Source organism: Bos grunniens, chromosome 10 (genome assembly GCF_055505025.1).
Source record: "Bos grunniens cultivar Pamir isolate PY7600 chromosome 10, Bosgru_T2T1.0, whole genome shotgun sequence".
NCBI classification, from domain to species: domain Eukaryota; kingdom Metazoa; phylum Chordata; class Mammalia; order Artiodactyla; family Bovidae; genus Bos; species Bos grunniens.
The window spans coordinates 80,940,351-80,956,891 of NC_141174.1; the positions used below are offsets into that span (position 1 = coordinate 80,940,351).

The following is a 16,541-nucleotide window of genomic DNA, read 5'->3' on the forward strand; positions in this document are numbered from 1 at the left end:
TCTTGTGTCCCCAGATTACAGGATTCCTGGTGAGGACAGCTCCGTAGTCAGCTTCAGTTCACAACTGTGAATGGACATGGTGTCCCGCACCAGGGAATCTGGGTGTAAGAGATTGTGTTGAAGAGCAAGAGGAGGATGAATCTGTGGCTATATTAACTCCTGGAAAAATATTCATAGTTCAAACTAAAGCCAACCTACCCTGGCTGTAAATCCCTAAAACGCATGATACCACACCTCTAATCATGCCACACCAGCTGTTTGCCAGTGTGTTTTATAAAATATTTCCTCTTCTCCTCCTTTTTTTTTCTTCTAATTTTTGTTTGTAACTTTTATACACAAATCACATTCCCAGAAAGCAGAGTGAAAAAGCTTTTTTCCTCATATACATGCTGCTAAGAAAATAATTTTATACACAGAATTTCAACAGGAGAGAGCAAAGGATAGGCGGTGTGCACGAGAGATGCTGGGGTGGAGAAAGGTGGGGGCCACAAGAGCGAGCCCATGGTTGGGCAGTTTCATTCCTCTTGCCTGCATTTGTAACTGGCGTATTTAGCATCATCAGGATAACTAATCCACCCAACCCCTGATTTGCTAGAGTTGGAGCTTTTAATTTCAGAAATGAATGGGCCCAGAAGTGAGATTCACAGAACATATGGGGACTAGAGACCGAGCAGTTTTCCCTCCCCTCCTGTCTTTTCTGCACTGCTTCAGCATGAATATGTTCGAGGAGTGACCGACAGACCACAAAATCTCAGTCCCAGGGCTGGCTGGATGAGCGGTGTGTATGTATGAAATTGATAATGGTAGCAGAGCAGCCTGAAGGGAACATGTAGAAGGAAACCACCTAGAAAGAGGAGGTCTTAGGGGCAAGGGTTGGAGGAGTAGCCATCTGGAGGACTGGAAAGTTTCTGCAGGCTTCTGCTAAATACCTGCTTCTCTACCCAGTGCCACTGCAGGTAGGCTTTGGGGTTGCCACAGTTACCACTTGATTCTTACAGAAAAACAAGGTTAAAGATGGTTAAAGGTTAAACCCTTCTTCTAGCTGATTCCTCATCTGTTGGTTCCCTGGGGGATCTCTCCCTATCAAAGATTGACCTTGGGCTTCAGTCATCTCCTTGCCCACCCAGCCCCTTGGATGTCATCGGCTCTATGCCCTATGAGCCTCATAGGGAGCACCTCCTTTGGGGAGGTACCTCCAGAAGCTTCTGGTTCCTGGAGGAGGTAGATGTGGCTGGAGGAAGCTGGAAGCCAGGGCAGAGGATAGGGTTGGGAGGGGGGGAAGAACACAGATGGGGAGGAAGGCTCCCCACAAACAAAAAAGTTCAAGAAGTGCCAGAAATGTGAAGGGGGCACCAGGAAGGGAACAGAAGAGTTTTGTGAAAGAAGTGAATGAGAGCAGATGGAGGCAATTACATGCCTAACTGCCCAGTCCAGTCCACCCTTTCCTCCTGAGATGGCCAAGCCACTTTCAGTGACACTGACTTTTCTAACCCACAGCTGAGAATGAGGGGATGTTACCTGTCCTGAGAAAATACTCAGTTCAGGGGGCAAAGATGGGTCCCTCCCAGCGTCCAGGTTAAAGGTGGTTAAAGGTTAAACCTTTAACCTTTTCCCCATTACCAGCTTGTGGCTGGGCACAGTATGGGACAGGGCTGTACTGCTGGCAGTCTCCAGGACCGCTGTACCCAAGCAAGGACTAAAGTCATTGATCTTCCAGAGACAAGGTGGTTCAAAGAAACCCTTAAAATGGAATGGGGTGGGGAGTGACACAAACAGGGAAAAAAAAAACACTTGTTTGATGGGAGAGTTTTCAGGCTTTTTTTTTTTTTTTTTTTCTGTTTTCCAAGTTTGTCATTAGTTCATTCCTCTGGTCTGGTCTCTCCATCTCTCCCACACGAGAGTTCGTGCTCTCTCTTTTTTTTGGTTGTGTGTGTTTCAGTTTTTTTCAAAAGAACTTTGGATTTGCCGTTGGTGGGCAGTGCCGGTCCCGGAGGCTGGATCCCCATGTGGCAGGGCTGGGACAAGGGGCAGGCCCACGGCTTCTGAGAGGATCTCTGTGTTTAAAGCCTTTGAGAATAAGTTAACTGCAGTTCCCAGGGTGCAGGGTGGGGGTTGGCAGAGGGGTTCCTGGTGCTGGCTTCTCTAGAGTCCAGGCCACAGGGGCTCCCCTGTCAGGTGAGGAGGGAGGGCTGTGAGGAGAGTAAGCCGGAGCACTTCCCCCTGCTCACCTCCAGTTTGGTTAGAGTTTCGTGGGCTCCCTGCCCATCTCAGGCTTCAGCCTTGGGAGCCAGCTGAGTATTTGGGAAGAGTTTGTGAGCCGTATGGTACTCTAGCCGAGGAGGGTAGGAAGAAGGGGAAGTGGCAAAGTTTATTTTCCTTTCCCCTTCTTTGTCTTGGGTTTTCTTGTTTTCCTTTCTTTTCTTTCTTTTGGTGTTTTCTCAGTCAGTGGAACAGCATGAGATAACATGTATTTGCATGGTTATAGGCGTTAAGGGGTGACTGGGAATTCAGTAGGAAAGAGGCTGTAGGAAGATGAAACCAAGGAGATTTTGTGCCTGGTGGGCAGGCAGACGTTAATGGATAATCAAGATGGGAAGATGGGTGTGTGCGCCCATGGAGACCAAGGGGCAAGAATTTGCGAAGGGTTGGCGTGTCAGTGGGGGTGGGGGAGGAGGCAGGATTCTGCTGGAGGTGAGGTGTGAAGCCCACTGGGGGTGGGAACGGAGATTCCCGTGAGGTGGGCGGGGCCGGGGGGGTGAAGGATTTGCGCTCCCCACACACCCCTTGGAGGAAGAGGAGACCTAAGGCCCACCCTTCCCCCACATCTTGGTTTATCTGTTTATAAAGCTAGAAGTGTAGAGGTAGTAGTCGTTTTGGGGTTGGAGTCCGTGTGAGGTAATCTTGCTTCCTCTTTGGCAAAAGCCACCGCAGCCGTGGCGGCAGTGGCAGCGTTGGTGGCCGTGCCAGGTGGGCCCCCTGGGGGCGGGGCCGCCTTGCGCCTGTGGGCCGAGGAGCGCAGGTGCGAGGCTAGGGCCTCTCGCCCACTCAGCAGCACCTCACATGCCAGGCAGTGGTAGGTACAGACGGGCACCCGCAGCGGGGCAGGCACGGAGCCCCCAGAGCCCCGCCCAAAGAAGCAGAAGGATCTCTGGTGAGCAGTGGCCGGGGCCTCCCCATCAAACGCCATCTTGCACTGGCGGCACAGGTAGCGGTGGGTCACATCCACGGTGGAGATGCCAGGGCTGCCCGTCAGCAGCTCATCGGCCTCCCCAGCCTCCCCCTCCCTGGGAGCAGGCAGTTCGGGTGGCTTCGGAGGCGCTGTGGCTGTGGGCTCAGGGGCCTGGGGCGGTGGCTGGAGAAGGGCGTTGGGGAGCAGTCCGATGAGGGTCTGAGGTATCACCGGGTTCATGGGGAACAGCCCCTTCTTCATGCCATAGAGCTGTTGGAAGTAGGCCCCCGGCAGCTGGGGGCCAAAGACCGCTGGCGGTGTGGCACCCCCTGCAGGAGGCAATGGGAAGGGCAGGAACTGGCCCCCCAACAGGGCTGGGACAGTAGCCTTCAATGCTTTGAGGTTCTTGAGGGCGTCAGCGGAGGAGTTGGTGGGGGCTGCAACTGGCTTTCGCTCACCAGAAACCTTGTCCCCAGAGGGTTCGGGGGGTGGGCCCGGGGCAGAGTCAGTGGTGCCTGCTGGAGAGGGCTTGGTTTGGTCAGGAACTTGTCTCTGAGGTAAAGGGCAGCCTGGGCCAGCAGTCTGGACCACTGTGGTAGCAGGTAGGACCGAAGTGGCAAGGCCAAGGAGGCCTGAGGAGGCTGCAGGGCCTAGGAAGATGAAGAGTGACGATCAGCCACCTCCCAGCACCACCATCCTGCCTGCTGGAGATGACCTCCTGCACACTCACGCCTTCCACCACCTAGCCTCCATGCTCCCTTCCCTCCCGCACCAGTAGGAAACACAGGGAGGCCCAGGAGGAGACTGGAGGCAGAAGAGTCAGGAAGGAAAAGGAAGGACACCCCATTAGAGGGAGATGCCCTCTGAAGCCCAGCTCCTCCCAAGCTCTCACTCACCTGAACTGAAAGGAGCTAGGCTGCCCAGTGGGGGCTGGGCCAGAGCTGGGCCAGACAAGAGGACGGGGGCCAGGCGAGGCAGGGCCGGGGCAGCCCCGAGGGGCACAGAGGCAGGTGCAGTGGCGGGCGGAGCCTTGGGAGCCGGGGCTGCCTCAGGTGCTGGTGCCAAGTCGTAACACTTGCTTTCACTCTTCAGCTGGGCTCGGACTGCCTCCTTAAGCTTGGCCAGGTGCTGGCGGGAAAAGAGATGGCCTCGGCAGGAGACATAGAAGTCATATTTGACGTCACAGTAGGGGCAGTCAGTGCGCTGGGCTGCCAAGGGGCTCTCACTGCTGCCCCCAGCCCCACCAACTGCTGCCCCTTGGAGCTTGGCCTTCTTCTCCTTGGCGCGAGCATTCTGGAACCAGACCTGGATGACTCTCTTGGGCAGCCCGATCTCCTCGCCCAGCACCTCGCACTCCTGCATGGTTGGGGTGCGGTAGGCTTCATAGCAGGCTTTCATGATCTTCAGCTGCAGGCTGCTCATCTGGGTCCTATAGCGCCGCTGCCCCATCCCATCTGGAACTCCACCTCCACCTCCTGGGACCCCACTGGCCCCTCCAACCCCAGGGGACTCTGGTTCGGCCAGACTGGAAGCTGACGAATCACTTAAATCCCCTGCTGATGGACTGCAGGCCTCACTCTCTGGAGAAGCTTTTGATGGCTCCTCCGGGCCCTCGTCCTCACAGGGTGGAGGGGGAGCTGGGAGAGGTAGAAGTGGCTCTGGTGTCAGAGTGGGGGGCTCTTTCCCAGGTGGCAGGAAAGGCAGGGGCCCGGCAGCCGGGGTGACTGTGGGGTAGGGAAGAGCAGGTGCATCCCTCTTAGGGGCCTCCCTCCCAGCCCCATCATCTGCCTTGCCCAGCAAGAGGTTGAACTTGGGGAAGGGTGCAGGGCTGGGTGTAATGGGGGGCTTGACTGCTGGATTGGGCACTCCTCCAGGGGTGCTTCGAAACTGGCCCTTCCGCTCCCGGGCCCTGGTGTTCTGGAACCAGACCTGCACCACTCGCTTCTTGAGCCCCACCTCCTCGGAGATGCAGTCGAGCATCTTGCGTGTGGGATTGGAGTCCTGCATGTACCAGCGGTATAGGATCTCCAGCTGCTCGGGCAGGATGGTGGTACGCAGGCGCTTATCCCTGGGGGGCTCGCCCTCCCCACCCACCCCCACTTCACTGCCCGTTGGGGACAGGCTACCGTCCTCGTGCTTCCGTTTGAGGGGTGGCACTGGCGGAGTGCCTGCCACCAGGGGGTTTCGCTCCCCAAACACAAGCATGGGCAGGTCTAGGAGGTGGGGGGCAGCACTGGGCTGCACAGGTGGCAGGAAGTGGAGCCGGCGGTGGTTGGCCAGGAGGTCCTGGTTGGGGAAAGACAGGGCGCACTGGTCACAGGTATGGACTGGGGAAGGCGAGGGAGGGGCCCTGCCTTCGGGCTCTTTGCCCTCTGGCTTTGTGGCCTCCGCCTGGCCCAGGTCCTCCCTGTCTGAGGGTTCTGGTGGTGGGCCCTCAGGCCCTGCTGGGGGCTCCGGGCCCTGTTCCTCCTCTGCGTCATCCTCTGCCTCTTCCTCTTCTTCCCCTCTCTCTGCCTCTTCCTCCTCCTCGTCAGCAGGCTGGTCGTTATAGCATTTCTTGAGGTGCCGTACCAAGTCAAAAACACAGGAGAAGGTGGCATGGCAGCGCCTGCAGCCGGAGGCTCCCCCGGTACCTCCTCCACTGGGCGCAGGCCCACCATCGCTGGCATTTTTACGAGCTTTCTGGCGGGCGTTCTGGAACCATACCACCACCACGCGGCTAGCCAGGCCCAAGAGACTTGCGAGCCGCTCCACCTCGCCGTCCTTGGGGTAGGCGCTGGTCTCAAAGAAAGACTGCAGGGCTTGGGTCTGAAACTCTGTGAACTTGGTTCTGGAGAAGCGGCGGCCTGCAGGCACCAGGGGAGGAAGATTCCCTCTGGTGCTTTCATCCTCCTCTGGGGGCCAGCGTCCTCCAGCCCGACCTCGCTCCTCAGGGGGATGGGCCCCCCCTACCTCAGGCTCTGGGACCAGGAAAGGTGGGCCCAGTTGGGGAGCAGGGGAATCCAGGGGCCCGTCGGGCGGTTTGGGGGATTCTGCAGGGGGCGGGTAGAGGCTATCATAGCTCTTTCGAAACTGAGCAGCGTATCGGCTCAGGGCCTCGAAGGGCAGAAAGCGGCGGTGCACGTGCTCCTCATGTGTCTTGAGGATAAGCATATTGGAGAAGAGTTTCCCACAGGCCCTGCAGGCCAACTTGTCCCCGCCCCCCAGGGCCTCTGGGGGGGGCGGGGTCGGGGGTGGGGGCACAGTCTGCTTTCCTTCGTTGTACTGGATCACCAGCTCAAACCCGAAGTTTTCTAGAAGGGCTTTGGCTGCGGTGCGGGCTGCCTCGTTGGGCGTTGGGTGCAGGGGTGAGGGGGGCCCTGCCTCAGCCCCCTCTTCTGTTGTAGGGGGCCGCTCCCACTCTTGCTCAGCCAGCTCAGCCTTCGGAGGCGGCGGTGGGGGAGGGGGGGCGGCCGCTGGCAGGGACAGCAGGGGTGCAGGCCCAGCCAGTGCTAGCTTGGGCCCTACCTTGAGGTCGTGGAGGTAGAAGGGCAGGAGCAGCTGCTGCTGCTGGAGCTTAAGCAGTGACTCAGGCATGAGAGGGAAAGGGGGCAGGACTGGGGGCGTGAAGAGCGGGGCTGGGAATCGGTGCAGGTCCAAGGGAGGTGGGGGAGGGGACAGGAAGGGCAGTCCAGATAGGAAGCCACCAGGCTCAGGGCCTTTCTTCTCAGGGCCTGCCTCCCCCTCAGTCTCGCCTTCCTTGGGCTCTTCTGGGCCTCGCTCTGGCCCCTCGGCCTTGGCGTCGGTCTTGGCTCCCCTGGAGCGAGTTTGGTGCAGGACGGAGCGCATGTGGATCTCCAGGGTGGAGCTCTGGTTGTAGGAGACCCGGCAGACCGTGCACTTGAAGGGCTTGTCTGTGGCGGCAGCAGTGGCAGGCGTGGTGCCAGCTTCTCGTGCTGGGCCAGAGGGGTCAATGGCGGCCTTCTTCATCTTGTGCAGGTGGGAGACCGAGTTATAATGGACCAGGAGAATGTTCTTCTGCGTAAAGGACTCCTTACACACAGTGCACTTGTAGGGCCGAGCAGGGTCGAGGAACTTGTCCAGGGCAAAGTTGGTGGTCTTCCGATAGGTCAGAGGATGCCGAGAGTCAGCCGGAGCGGGCTCTGCAGGGCGGGGCTCCCCACCAGCCCCCTCTTCCTCCTCAGCCATGGCGGGTGGAGGCGCTACTTCCTCAGCTTGGGCATCAGGACGAGGGGCTGGAGACTGGGCTGGAGATGGGGGCTGATCAGGGCTTCCCGTGGGCTTGTCTGGGGCCTCGACTGAGGGTGGGGGAGGCTCGGGAAGAGGATCGGGACTGGCTTCTGGGGTCAGGTGAGGGCCTTCTAGGGGAGAGAGAAGGGGGTGCAGTGAGAAGGGAACCATTTCTGAGTCAGACCCCACCCACTTAACATCTAGGGTAACTCCTCCTGGCTTCGGGCTTCCCAGGTGGCGCTAGTGGTAAAGAACCCACCTGCTGGTGCAGGAAACATAAGAGACGTGGGTTCAATCCCTGGGTTGGGAAGATCCTCTGGAGGAGGGCATGGCAACCCACTCCAGTAGTCTTGCCTGGGAATCCCCATGGACAGAGGAGCCCAGCGGGCTACAGTCCATGGGGTCACAGAGAGTTGGACACGACTGAAGGGGCTTAGCACACATGGTCCTTGCCTCGGTTGTCTTCAGATCTACTTTGTTCAAGGACCCCAGGTCCCCTTTCCTGCCACCTTGGGAGGTCTGCCATCCAATCCTTACCTGCGGCTTGGGCTCTGCTGGGCACAGGCTCAGGTGCGGGAGAGGGGGGCTCTGGGCCATCCCCCAGAGGGCTTAGAGCAGGCCCGGGCAGCACTTTGGTCGTCAGGGTCATCTCTACAGTTGTGGCCTGAGATGGAAGACAGGTCAGTGACTTCCCCCCACTGGCCCTCTACTCCAGACCCCCCGGCAGCACACCTGGTCGTGCCCAGCCTAGCTCCAGGCTCCTCTAATTTCCCACCTAACCCCTGGCTGCGGCCTCTGCTGTCCTACAGCCTCAGCCGTGCCTGCAGTGGAAACCAGCTCCTGGCACGCCTCAGTGGTGCTTCCTCACCAGCGAGCAGAGGCTGCTGGACAGGTTCAGCCCCCAGGTTGCCTCTAGCTCTCAACTCCTGTCAGATCCCCACAGAGCCACTTCCTTCAGCACACACTCCCAGCCACACAGCTGCTGGCCCCCGCCCCCTGGACTCACCACGAGCAGCAGCCTCTCCACACACTCGGGCACCACGTTGTGGAGGTGGCTGAGGTGGAAGTGCAGGGCAGGCCGGCCTACCAGCTGCTCCTGGCATAGCGGGCACCGGAACGTGGGCTGCACCGCGTGCTGGGAGAGCGCGTGAGCCCTCACCTGCTCGGACTCCCGGCTCAGGAAGCTGCAGAATGGGCAGCAGAATGCCTGGGGGCACACAGGCGGGGTGTCAGGGATGGGAGGGCCCCACCACCTCTGGGCCCTGGGGTTTGTGGACATGGCTGGGTCCCCCCACTCCTGATGGAGGAGGAGCCCCAGTCCTGAAAGCTGACTCCGCCCTCGCTTCTCTCCCACGGGACCAAAGGCCCAGGCTGAATTGCCCTAGCCTGCCTTCCTCAGCCTGCCCTCTGCTCCGGTCTCCTTCATCCCGGTTCCTCTTGCTCCGTCTCTGCTGCCTGCTCAGGTCTCCAGCCGACACAGGGCCCTGTCCCTACCCCTCTGGTTTAGTTTTCTTTTCTTACCTGCCCCTGCCCTGCCTGTATCTCCTCCGTGAAATGGCCCCCCTCCCCTCTGGCACTTCCTGGACCCCACAGGCTCCCTGCCCGCTCTGCCTCTCTGAGGAGCGGGCGCTCCCTACCTGTCTGCTCAGAAGCCGCCTCATTCTCCCTCAGAGACTCAGCAGCTCCCACATTCTCTGCCTGCCTTTTTCTCCCCTTTCCTTTTTAATGTAAACAAACACGACAGCTCCCCCAGTGGCCCAGGAGAATTCTGGCCTGGCTTGGCTGGCACATTCCTGCCCACACCTCCAGAGGGTGGGGCGGGGAGGCCCCTCTGCTTCCGCCTTCGTCACCTGACTGCCTGACCTCCAGCCTGCATTTCTGTCTTCCCAGCTCACTTCCTCCCGATGCCAGTGCCATTGGTCCAGGACTGCACATCAGGGAGGGAATGGCCAGAATGGAAGGGTATCCAGATGCTCAGCTTAATGCACTCAGGCCTGGGAGCGGACATCTTGAAGTCAGGATGCAAGGCAGCTGAGGACATATGCCGCTACTGCAGTGTCTGCAGTCGTAACACACACGGGGTGTGCGGTCCAGATTGGAGAGATGGGAGGCAGGGGTGGCACCTCAGGACCAGAGGCTGGGGATCCCCCCAGAGTCAACCTAAATTACCCTTGGGTCCTGCCTAGGTAGGCATCCAGACTGGCAGAGCTTGCTGTCTGGATCACCTGGGTCAATGGGTTAGTTCCTCTGCCCAAGGAAGGAGGTGCCAGGGCAGCGCCACCCAGGGCTCTCAAGGAGGTGAACTTCATGTCTCATCTTTCTGCTCCCAACAGAAATAAAGAACTGGGCAGCAGCTAATGTTTTATTTTTGCCTTTCTCTTTTCATTTCTTTCTTCCCTCCCTCCATCTACTTCCAGTCTTTCCTCCCCTCAGTACAGTTTCTTTCGTCACCTTTCCCTCAAATTCCCACCATCGCTTCCTGTTTGTTATCCCCCTTGTGCTCCACCCCTCAGGGTCAGCTGTGCTCACATCTGCAACCAGACCTAGGTGCAGAATTGTATTCAGAGTGACATGAGTCACAAGCATGACAAAATTAAGTCTACCTTTGGTCTGAAATCCCTTGTCTGTAAAGATCTACAGTTTAGCCTTTAGAGTGTGAGCAGATCTCAGTAAAATCAGAGCCCCCCCAGCTCTTCCCCGTTACCCCAGTTCTGACCGTGGTCTGGTTGGCACTGTCTCCAAGAGGGCCAGTCTTGTTCTCTGCCTCTTCAGAAACTGAAGATGAAAAGAGAGATTCAGAGACTGTGACAGCCCTCCCTCTTCCTTTCACAGACCCCGGGGCCCTTAAGATGGTCTGATTTGTAGTGCAGGGCTTGCAAGGTAGAGGGTGGGCCCTGGAGAAAGGGAGAAAGAACAGAAAACTACAGAACTGCACTCATGCAGGGAGCAGGGCTTGGCAGGGCTGACCCCAGGCTGGCGGGATGGCCAGAGGGCGGAAGCACCCAGCTCTCTGTGGCTCCACCTCCCTTCCCTCTGATGAGCCATTTCTTTTGATCATGGTAGCTCCTTCTAGACAGGAGGCCTTGCTGGGTGTCTGGATTACCAAGAGGTTCCATGAGCACCTCAGAATGTATGAGAATTGTGGGGCAGGTGTTGGGGAGTGGTGAGGAGGACAAGGGATGGAGGGAAAAATGGACCAGATGAGCAACTCACCCAACTGTTCTGTCTTACTCTGGGCATCTTTCTCAGGGGTGGGTGGCCCAGCTAAGAGGGTGACAGGAGTCTTCCCTGTGTAGGATGAAGGGAGAGTCAATTTAAAAGGATGAAGCACTACAGAAGGAAAGAAAAAGGGCAGAAGAAGCAGGACAAGTGGCCAGGCAATGAAGGAGAAAATGGGTAGATGAATCAGTAGGCAGGAGAAGACAAAAAGCTGCCGAAAAGAAATACAGAGAATGAGGGGCAAAATAACAGTGTTAGGACTGTTACTATTGTTTTAGTCGCTAAGTTGTAGCCTATTCTTTTGTGACCCCTTGAACTGTAGCCTGCCAGACTCCTGTCCATGGGATTTCCCAGGCAAGAATACTGGAGTGGATTGCCATTTCCTTCTGCAGGGCCCAAGAAATCTTTGTGAGTCTAGCCTGGAAACTTAAAGACGAGGGAACAAGCCCAGCAGTAGACAGGAACAAGACCAAACTCAGCTCCCTGTCTTGACTGATCCTGGAAGCAAGGGAGCCCAGAAATGTAGTGAGAGGCACCAAAGTGGGGAGGTGAGGTTGAAGGGAAGCAGCTGTGGTGAGTAGGAGGCGGCAGGTCTGGCTGGGAAAGGAGATTACCACTCAAGCAAGAATTGACAGATGTGTAGGAATTTATTTTCGGTGGCGGCCTAATTAAAGTGTTAAAGTTCCTTAACTCCATTCAGCCCTGCGCCAGAATCGTTAGCTATTGATCTGGGCCCCTCCGGCACTTAACTCCAGCCAGCTATTGGCAATTCAATTAGCACCAGTCAATGCTGCCTGTTCCTGGTTCTTGCTGCCTGTGCCCTCACCCTCACCCACCACCGGCCCCTGCAAAGCCCAGACGCCTGTGCCCACATCTCAGAGTCCCTTTCAGGCTCTTCTGCACTGCCTGGATCAGTGGTACCCGGCAGGCTATTCCCAGTCTCTCTAGTACAACCTCAGCTGCCTAAGGGGGACCCTTAAGCCCAGCCTTGGGGCTGAAGAGCTCCTCGGAGACAGGAAGAGGCTGGGGAGCTCATCAAGAGCATCCCATCCTGCTGCCTTTGGGCCATGCCCCTGGCTCCCACCTCCTTCAGAGGAGTCCTGGCCCAGCCCAAAGCTGTCTATTGTTTTTCAGTTCTTCTCCTTCCTCCTTTCCAACCAGCTCCTGCCACCCCCCAACCCTCAACCCCGCCAGCACTGTAAGCACACAGGTCACTACTCAGAGTCACTGGGTGGTTCCTTCTCACCTCCCTCCCTGCTCTACTTCTCCACCCCGCAAAATCTCTGCTCTTCTCTTCCTTCTCCTCCAATAGCCTCTCTTCCCCACTCCCCCCGGCTGCCCCAGCGTTCCTGAAAGCCAGTTTTAGCACCCTTCACGGCACCTTTCCACTTGCTCTGGACTGCGCACAGACCCGTTTCTCATCCCTGTGCCACTCTCTCCTGGGCCCCCCACTCCCGCCCGGGCTGCCCTTCCCTTCCTCTCCTGTCCCCTCTTCCTCACCGCGAGGCCGGAGCTGCCCATGGCTGAAGCTCAGGATGCTCTGAAGAGCCGGGAGCCCCTCGTCAGTCGAGGGGCCGCTCTGTAGTAGCTGCAGGCGCCGCTGGGCCTGGGCGTCGCGGTGGGCAGGTGCCCGCAGGTGCTGCAGCACCGCGAGGCGGGAGGGCGTCTCCCAGGCACACAGCAGGCAGCGGAACAGCCCCAGTTCCGGCCCCACGGTCGCGGTCCCCTCCATCTCCAGCAGAAACTGAAAGCACGGAAAGAGGCTGCTCAGGCCCAGAAGGACGGATGCCCCCGAGTCCAGGGGGCTCCTCTGCTTCCCCCAGGGGAGCCTGACCAGCGGCAGCACCCCCACGTCCCTTCCTCCCTTTTGAGCCCTTTTCTTTCCTTTGGCCACCTTAGTGTGACTGCTTTTGCTCCCTCGCCTCCCTTTCTTCCTCCCACCAATCCTGGATTTCCTCCTAGTTGTACAAATAGAATCGGTTCTGTCTTCTTGAACTTCTGGTGACGAGATGGACTGAGCAGACGTGAGAACCCTCCCCCCTAGTCCCAAACATCAGAAAAGCCGAATAAAGTACTGGAGTCACCTGGTCAGAATCCACCATCCTTGTTCTCTTTCTCCACATCTGACTCCAAATAGCTTTCACCCTGGTGCCCGGGCCTTCTCCAATTCCGCTCCCCTGGGTTTTTATCACTTTCTCACTCTGCATCTCCTCACTCCATCCCAGTCCCCTTTTCTTCCTCTCTCTCCCCCAGGCTCTGCGCAGTGTCCTTTGGATTCCAGACCTTCCTGCCCCACTCTCACCTTATAGATCTGGCTGTTCTCTTCGTGGGCTGCCCCCCGGGCATGCAGCTGCATCTTCTCCTTGCTGTTGGACTCAAAGTCACAGATGTTGCAGCGCAGGTGCAAGGTGGGGACAGAGCCATAAGGAGCCCCATCTCCCAGAGGCACTGGAGAGGGCGTGCCCATGGCCCCACCCCCCTCCCTCAGGTGGGCTGCCAGCTGGTACTTCTGAGCATGTTTGTCGGTCTTGAGGTGGAGTTGGAAGTTGGCCTTGAGCTGGGTGCCATAGCAGCAGAGCTTGCAGCGGTGGGTGTCACCGGCCACCTCCTTCCACTCGGCCTCCGGGAGGCTCCGGCCCATGCTGCAGTGGTAGAGCAGCAGCTCCAGGCTGTCTGTGCTGAAGGCCTGGCACACCAGGCAGCGGAACACCTTCAGGGACGGGCTGTCGTCTGGGGGCGGCGAGGTGGGCAGCCCGTCAGACAAGGCTCCCAGGAGCTGACTTTGAGGCAGGTGGGTGTCTGGGGAAGGGCTTCCAGGGGCTAGGGAACAGAGACAGGTTAGTGACCCTGGGAAGGAATGGGGCAGGATTAGCTTGCTGTGTGGCAATGGAGGGGTAGGTGCTGAGGGAGTTGGCATTAACTAAGGGTGGGGGTGCTGGCCCTCAGGAGAAAGCAGGGAACCAAGTTTGGCCCTGGGGAAGGGAAAAGAGGAGAGCACCCAGGGAGCTTACCAGGTGCAGGGAACTTGCGGGCAGGCGCTCCAAGGTGGTGGAAGCCATTGAGAAGCAGCTGGGCTTCCAGGGGCTTGTCTGGCCTCAGCCCGGGGCCAGGCAAGGGAGCCTGAGGCTGCCCTAGGGCCTGCGGTCCAAAGTACTGAAAGAGGTCAGGGGGGGTGGCAGGGGCAGCCCCCGCCTGGGGAGGGGGGCTGGGCCCCACCAGCCCGGGCGGCAGGCCCAGCGGCAGCCCCTGGTGGAGCATGAGGACGTTCTGCAGGTGCTTCTCAGAGGTCATGTGGATGCGCAGGTTGCGGGAGATGTTGGTCTCGTAGCTGCACACCTTGCACTGCCACGATGACTTGGTCTTGGGCTCCTTGTCCCCTGCAGGGGGCGGGACCACGGCTTCCTGGGGGCTCCCCTGGCCCCCGGGCCCAGCCTGGAAGCCCTGCAGGTTGGCCAGGTGCTTGTCAGACTGCATGTGGATGCTGAGGTTGCCCTTGGTGGTGGTGGAGTAGTTGCAGACCTCGCAGCGGTAGGGCTTGTAGCCGCAGTTGTAGCTCTCTCCCCGGGCGAGGCGGGGGTGTGCGCCCCCTGCAGTACAGTAGCTGCAGTGGCTGTTGCTCTCAGGGTGCTTCTCCCGCATGTGCACGTCCAGGGTCTGCTGGTACTTGTAGTGCCAGTTGCACTTGGGACACTTGAGCGTCTTGCAAGAGTTGCGTGAGTGCAGCAGAGACATGTGGCTGGACAGGCTGAGGCCCTGGAAGGCTGACGGGGCCAGGCTGTAGTCATCGGCCAGGCGATAGGGCTGGGCCGGGTCGCCAGGGTCTTCAGGAGAGCCCCCCAGGGCAGGGAGAGTGCCCCCCTCCTTGGAGGCGGGTGAGCTTTGGTTGAGTGGGGGGCAGAGCCCGCCATCTTCCTCATGCCCCTCAGGGAACCAGTCTGGCCCTGCCTCGCCTGCCAGTGTTGGTGATTCTTTGGCTTGGGTTGGGCTGGGGTCCCAGGTGGCTGGAGTGGTCTCGGGAGAGGGTGGGCTAAGGGCCATGACTTCTTCCATGGGCGGGACAGGGGCCTGGGCTTCTGCCACAGGGGGCCCGTTCTTGGTCTGGGCTGCATTGGCTTCCGCGTTCACGGTGCTGCTGTTGTCAAGGGGTCTCTCTAAAGGGCGAGCAGGCAGATTTGGTTCCAGGAAGCTCAGCAGGGCCATGCAGGCCTCGTCCCCCTCCTGGAGCACGGCTGGGTTGCCCAGCAGGCCCTGGTGTTGAGCAGTGGTTAGCTTCACCCCGTGAGACCGTGTGTGACCCACAAAGGCCTGGTGCCTGCTGAACCCCAGGCGGCACAGGAGGCAGAGCCAGAAGAGTGCCCTGGGGTCTCCTCCCCTGCTCCCCGTGGGGCCATCTTTGGGATCTCCGGGTGGGTTTGGAGCCAGCTGGTAGCTCCAGAAGGCTCCGTCCCTTCCCTCACAGGTGGCCGGAGATGGCGCTGAGGTATCATGGGACAGAATTTGGTCAGAAGAGCTAAAGCCTTGGATTGGGTCAAAGCCATGTTGGACGTGAAGGGCAGTGAGGTGTACAGGGGGCAGGTGGGCAAGGAGGGGCAGGCTGGACTCTTGCTTGACGCCTGCCTCACCCCGGGGGAAGCCCTTTGGTAATGGGAGCTCACTGTCACCTGCCGGGAACAGCTTGGCCACTAGGCAGGCCTCACCTCCAGTTGTGAAGAATAAGTGGTCACTCAGATCCACAGGAGGGAGCTCTCCCTCCTCCTCCTCCTCCTGCTCCTTGTCCTCATCCACCCCCAGGTCCTTTGGTGGGAAGCCACCACAGCCAGGCTCCTCCTGGGGCTCCCCTATCTCCTTTGGTGGGACGAGGCCACAGCCTGACTCCAGGGGCTGCCCCCCTGCCTCCGAGGACCTCATGCTCTCAGAGGGGGAGGGGGCATCAGGGGGATCTTTGGTGACAGGATCAGAAGGGGTGCTGGGGGAGGAGGTGTCCAGAGGCAGGGACGGGGCATCATGTCCAGGGGAGGGGGTGGTGCCAGTGTCAGAGGACAGGTTAAGGGTGGCCATGGCAGACGGAGGAGAGCTGGGGGTTCATTTCAGCGTGACAGCCAGGACCCTGTGGGGGAGACATGGAGAGAGCGGAGCAGTGAGGTGGCAGGAGAGACACTCAGCCAGGCAGCTGATTCTCCAGGCCCACCCTCTTCCCTCGGCACCATTCAAGTACCCATTTGCCAACCTGAAGCTTCATTAGTGTCTAAGATACTTCAGACTCAACATGTCCAAAGTCAGAACTCTACTTCTGCCCAGAACTTGTTCCTCTCCATCTCTCCTATCTCAAAAATTGGTAGCACATTTATCTGGTTGCTTATGCTAAAAACCCAAAGTTTCCTCTCACCCCCGCCCACAGGCAGGCCATTCGACAGTAACCTCTCAAGTGAGCTCAGTCCTCCATTCATCCTCCCCACGAGCACCACCTTGGCCAAAGCCACAGCTGTCTCTTTCCTAAACTAGTGCAAGAGACTCCACGTTGGCCTCCATTTCCACTACAGCCCCTCCTTCCACTCAGAATGACCTTTCACTTAATTATTTAATTCTTAATTATGACAAATGCCAAACATAAAGATAGACCAAATATAAGGATCCCTTTGTTTTTACTGATCACCCAGCTTCAACAGTCTTCAAACTTGGGCCAATGTGGGTTTTTAAAAATTAATTAATTTATTTGGCTGCACCAGCTCTTAGCTGCTGCATGCAGGATCTAGTTCCCTGACCAGGGATTGAAGCTGGGCCCCCTGCATTGGGAGTGCACAGTCTTAGCCACTGGACCCCCAGGGAAGTCCCTGTTTTGTTTTTGTTTTTTAACTGAAATATAATTGATTTATAATGTTGAGTCAATCTCTGATATACAGCAAAGTTACCCAGCTATATACAT

General features: G+C 58.3%; 1 protein-coding gene across 11 annotated transcripts in view; it reads right to left on the minus strand.

The window, feature by feature from the left end:
- Nucleotides 1-1,794: 1,794 nt before the first annotated feature.
- Nucleotides 1,795-16,541, minus strand: part of ZFHX2 (zinc finger homeobox 2) — a 29,069-nt gene continuing 14,322 nt past the window's right edge. For 8 of the 11 annotated variants that reach the window (XM_086322445.1, XM_086322450.1, XM_086322451.1 and 5 more), the window contains 9 exons: nucleotides 13,630-15,725; nucleotides 12,921-13,438; nucleotides 12,119-12,362; nucleotides 10,613-10,687; nucleotides 10,116-10,174; nucleotides 8,406-8,606; nucleotides 7,937-8,063; nucleotides 4,066-7,530; nucleotides 1,795-3,819 (listed from right to left, as the gene is read on the minus strand). In XM_086322445.1, coding sequence (XP_086178571.1) covers nucleotides 2,840-3,819; nucleotides 4,066-7,530; nucleotides 7,937-8,063; nucleotides 8,406-8,606; nucleotides 10,116-10,174; nucleotides 10,613-10,687; nucleotides 12,119-12,362; nucleotides 12,921-13,438; nucleotides 13,630-15,676 — 7,716 coding nt within the window. In that variant the 5' untranslated portion in view covers nucleotides 15,677-15,725 and the 3' untranslated portion in view covers nucleotides 1,795-2,839. Of the gene's footprint in view, nucleotides 3,820-4,065; nucleotides 7,531-7,936; nucleotides 8,064-8,405; nucleotides 8,607-9,036; nucleotides 9,190-10,115; nucleotides 10,175-10,612; nucleotides 10,688-12,118; nucleotides 12,363-12,920; nucleotides 13,439-13,629; nucleotides 15,726-15,845; nucleotides 15,981-16,541 lie in introns of those variants that run through there. The other 3 variants (XM_086322448.1, XM_086322452.1, XM_086322454.1) reach the window with 3 other exon arrangements.